General features: G+C 38.7%; 1 protein-coding gene across 3 annotated transcripts in view; it reads left to right on the top strand.

Moving 5' to 3' along the window:
• Positions 1–4,877: 4,877 nt before the first annotated feature.
• LOC122246291 (FAD-dependent oxidoreductase domain-containing protein 1) overlaps positions 4,878–5,000 on the top strand; it is an 8,154-nt gene continuing 8,031 nt past the window's right edge. For 2 of the 3 annotated variants that reach the window (XM_043004797.2, XM_043004795.2), the window contains exon 1: positions 4,878–5,000. This exon is cut by the window's right edge and continues 281 nt beyond it. In XM_043004797.2, coding sequence (XP_042860731.2) covers positions 4,961–5,000 — 40 coding nt within the window. In that variant the 5' untranslated portion in view covers positions 4,878–4,960. The other variant, XM_043004793.2, reaches the window with a different exon arrangement.

The raw sequence follows: 5,000 nt of genomic DNA on the forward strand, positions 1-5,000 counted from the left end.
GTGTGAATTTTCCTCTAGTATTTAGCCAAACATAATTTGCTCAATTGGCTAGAGACAAATATTTGTGAAGTATATTCTTGAATGCAAGCAGAATTTATATGCAGTACTGTAGTAGGTGTGTGAAAAGTAGACTTTCATATACTTGATATTGGAATCTGCAGACTGTTCACAACTGGTGCACTGATCTACAGATAATGCACTTTTAAATGTATGTCCAGTAACAGACATATTTAACCTTAGGAATCTTTTTTCATCATTTGAATTGTGTGAATTTTCTTACAATTCACTTTTGATTTTAGTCAAGGAAGAGCACTTTGATGTGAAGAGTACTGAATCTTGTGAACCTTAGCAGTGAAATGGCAAAACTCATCTCTTAACAGGAAGAGCACAAAGTATGCTAACCTGAGTGACTAAAGTTGTTTGATCTTTCCAAAAGCTGTTTCTATCTGTATGTTGTAGATGGTAAAATAACTTTCAAGAGAATTATCACTGTCTAATTATTGAACTTGGTGAAGGGTAACATGTTAGGGTTCTTTGTATCACCATTTTCTCAATATTAGTAAATCTCACAAAGTATGCATGTTCATCACACTCTTTTTAATATTATCTTGAAAGATATTTGACATGTTTCATTGGTCTTTTTTTATTTATTTATTTATTTTTTTACTTGAGTTTAGTGAGCAAAATTGCATTGAAATAGTTGACAAATTTAGAAATAAGAAAACAAACAGCATATTATTAAATCCACATTACTTAACAACAAAAATCACATCCAATAAGGCATATTATATTACATGTACTACTATTTCCTGCCACATCTTATGTTTTAGTCTTAGGAGGGTAAGGTAAGATTATTCTAAGATCAGCAGTGGTGAATGATTATGATTCACTCAAAGCCACTATTTTGCTTTCATTGATTTTCTTGTTGACGTTCAGGGAAATCTATCCTCAGAATTATTACTATACAGTTGAAGATTTTTTTTTTTTTCCACACTGACTTCTTGAATATGATTTTTCTGAACCAGAATTGTGGGAAAAATTGTTAAGTCATTTTAACTTGCTTATATTTTGTACTATGTAACACACGCACACATACACCCACACACACATGCACATACACATGCACACATGCATATGCACACACACACACACACACACACACACACACACACACACACACACACACACACACACACACACACACACACACACACACACACACACACACATATATATACATACAGGCACACGCACATGCACGCACACACACACACACACACACACACACACACACACACACACACACACACACACACACACACACACACGCGCACGCGCACACGCACACGCACACGCACACGCACACGCACACGCACACGCACACGCACACGCACATACACATTCACATTCACATTCACATTCACATACACATACACATACATACATACTTACATACATGTATACACACATTTACACATAAATATATATGCATATATATTTATATACATACACATCAACATACGTACATACTGTATATAGATTTTCTTTTTTACATTGGCATGAGAAAGTTTATAAATGTGTGTAACTTCATTTGTGCCAGATTCGTCCAGAGTCATCCTAGTGTTAGACTTATATAGCTTTATGTGTGACATTAGTCTGTAGGACATACAAAAATGCTAATTGCTCAATTACTGAAATGTTATTTAAATATGAAGTTCAAGTTACCTCCTCCATATGAAAGTTATTTTTTGTCCAGGCTTGTTACTAATAAAAAAAGAATAGATTTTTACTTTAGCTGAGATGTACATATATAAAATATAATAAAAAAACACATACTGTATATGAGAGAACTATGACAATTAAGGCTTTGTCCTAAATTCATTGTACTATGTCATATATGTTGTTTGGTTTCACCCTGGAATTACACTTTATAGTAAAAAAGGATTATGTGTACAATAAAAGTGTTTACTATGAATTTACTAGTTTTTTATTAACTATTTTCTTATTGATGGCATCTGACATAAGACTATCAAAACTTCTCTGTCTCTCTCTGTCTGTCTCTGTCTCTGTCTCTGTCTCTGTCTCTGTCTCTGTGTCTCTCTCTCTCTCTCTCTCTCTCTCTCTCTCTCTCTCTCTCTCTCTCTCTCTCTCTCTCTCTCTCTCTCTCTCTCTCTCTCTCTCTCTTCTCTCTCTCTCTCTCTCTGTCTCTCTTCTCTCTCTCTGTCTCTCTCTTCTCTCATTCTCTCTCTCTGTCTCTCTCTTCTCTCATTCTCTCTCTCTGTCTCTCTCTCTGTCTCTCTCTTCTCTCATTCTCTCTCTCATTCTCTCTCTCTCTCTCTCTCCTCTCTTCTCTCTTCTCTCTTCTCTCTTCTCTCTTCTCTCTTCTCTCTCTCTCTCTCTCTCTCTCTCTCTCTCTCTCTCTCTCTCTCTCCTCTCTCTCCCTCCTCTCCCTCTCTCTCTCTCCCTCTCCTCCTTCTCTCTCTCTCTCTCCCTCTCTCTCTCTCTCTCTCTCTCTCTCTCTCTCTCTCTCTCTCTCTTCCTGTCTCTGTCTCTGTCTCTGTCTCTCTCTCTCTCTCTCTCTCTCTCTCTCTCTCTCTCTCTCTCTCTCTCTCTCTCTCTCTCTCTCTCTCTCTCTCTCTCTCTCTCTCTCTCTCTCTCTCTCTCTCTCTCGAGCTGATGTGTGCATGTCATCGCAAAACGATGTCCCAAGATTATCAAAAGCCGAAGGTCAACCAGGTCATGTGAACGCATGTGATATAATTTCTGTATGTCTGTTTATCTGTTGTTTTCTCTCTTTCTTTCTCTCATTTTATTCTCTCTCTTTTTTTCTCTCGTTTTATTCTTTCTCTCTCTCTCTTTCTTTCTTTCACTTTTCCTCTATCTCTTTCTAGTTCTCGTTCTCTTTCACTCTCTCTCCCTCTACCTCTCTCTCATTTTCAATATAGAATATTAACAAAAGCAGTTGTTACATATATATGCATAAAGTTGAAAAATACAAGGCACATCTCTCTCTCTCTCTCTCTTTCCATCTCTCCCTCTCTCCCACTCACTTTAATTTCAAAAGAGAATATTAGCAGAGGTAGGTGTTTCATACATACATATACATAAAGTTTATGCAAATACAAGGCGCATAAATAGGCTGGGTTGGCCTATGTTAGCTGCACATTTGTTATCAACCGACGAGTACGGTGATTTACCTTCTATCTCTCTCTATCTCTTCCCCGTCCTCTCTTTCTCTCTCCCCCCCGCCTGCCTCTCTCTCTCTCTCTCTCTCCCTCCCTCTCTCCCTCTCTCCCTCTCTCCTCTCTCTCCTCTCCTCCTCTCCCTCTCTCTCTTTCCTCCTCCTCTCCTCTTCTCTCCCCCCTCCTCTCTCCTCTCTCTCCTCCCTCTCTCTCTCTCCCCCTCTCTCCTCTTCTCTCTCTTCTCTCTCTCATCTCTCTCTCCTCCTCTCTCTTCTCTTCTTTCTCCCGTTCTGTCTCTCTCTTCTCTCTCTCTCTCTCTCCTCTCTCTCTCTCCTCTCCTCTCCTCATTCATCTCTCTCTCCTCTTCTCTCCTCTCTCTCTCTCTCCTCTCTCTCGCTCTCTTTCTCTTTCTTTCTTCTCTCCCTCCCCTCCTCTCTCTCTCTTTCCGTTCTCTCTCTCTCTTTCCTTTCTCTCTCTCTCTCTCTCTTTCTTCCCTTTCTCTTCTTCTCTCTTTCTCTCTCTCTTTCTCTTCTCCTCTCTCTCTCTTTTCTCTTCCCCCTCTCTCTCTTTTCTCTCGCTCTCTCTCTCTCTCTCTCTCTCTCTCTCTCTCTCTCTCTCTCTCTCTCTCTCTCTCTCTCTCTCTCTCTCTCTCTCTCTCCTTCTCTCTCTCTTTCTTTCCCACTCTATCTCTGTCTCCGACCTCCCCCCTCTCTCTTTCGCTCTCTTTCTACCCGGAGTTGTCATTTTTGAAAGAGATCAGGAGGCCTCCTCTCTCTCTCTTCCCCATCCTCTCTTTCTCTCTATGCCCCCCCCCCCACACACACACATAAAATGTAAATTCCTAAGTCAATATCTCCATATTCTTAGCGAAGTAACCGATTGTGATTTATTTACATTTCTACCTATTATTTTCTTATTATTATTCAATATAGAAGTTGTTCTATTCTTTAAAAAAAAAATCGATATAGAAAGAAAGAAAAGAGGTGTAATGCATTAGAGCTTACTGAGGTTAGGGGCCTATCATGCCTCTGGCGCTATATTATTCGAACAAGACAAATTAACAAATGAGATTAAGTAATTAATATTGACCTTGGTATATGCACAAATATCCTTTATGTCCCCAAAATGGAAATCTAGTATTCTGTAGTAAAAAGCTACGCTACTAGTCATATACAGGTGTAGATGATGGGGTGATAAAAAAAAGTCCGAATAATCGACGGGTTTGCACTGCACAAATTATTTATGTAATCTCAGAAATATACCCACCTCTCAATGAATTAAAGTCCTCGGTTCTACTATATATATATATATATATATATATATATATATATATATATATATACATATATATATATATTTTTTTTTTTTTTCTTTCAGAAAGTTACGGAGTTAAAACCCCAGAATTCCGCGCCGTGGCCGCAGCGTCGTTGCCTCCTACACTTATCTCAATGCGTTTTTGTTCTGCTGTCTACTTAGATTTCAAAAATATCTTTAACGGAAAAGCGGCTATAACATAGTATCAACACTGAAAAACAATCGTCATCATATCCGAAACATACAGAGAGAAAAAAATATATATATTGCCAGAGTACAGCGCGGCAAGATAATGTAAATTAGTATCATCAGAGACTGCTTTTGTATAGCAAAATTCATCTCACGACAGGGACAACGCAATTTACTGCTGATAAAATGCTCGTGTGACCACGATTCTATACCGTCACTTACTCATCTTACACGGTTAGAATACGTTGCACACCTCAGAGCTCTAGAGAGCAAAGATGTATCATAGCATTTTTTCTCGCGTCTTGTTGAGGTACT

This window comes from Penaeus japonicus, unplaced genomic scaffold, assembly GCF_977035675.1.
Source record: "Penaeus japonicus unplaced genomic scaffold, GWHDUDI00000001_assembly GWHDUDI00000005, whole genome shotgun sequence".
NCBI lineage: Eukaryota > Metazoa > Arthropoda > Malacostraca > Decapoda > Penaeidae > Penaeus > Penaeus japonicus.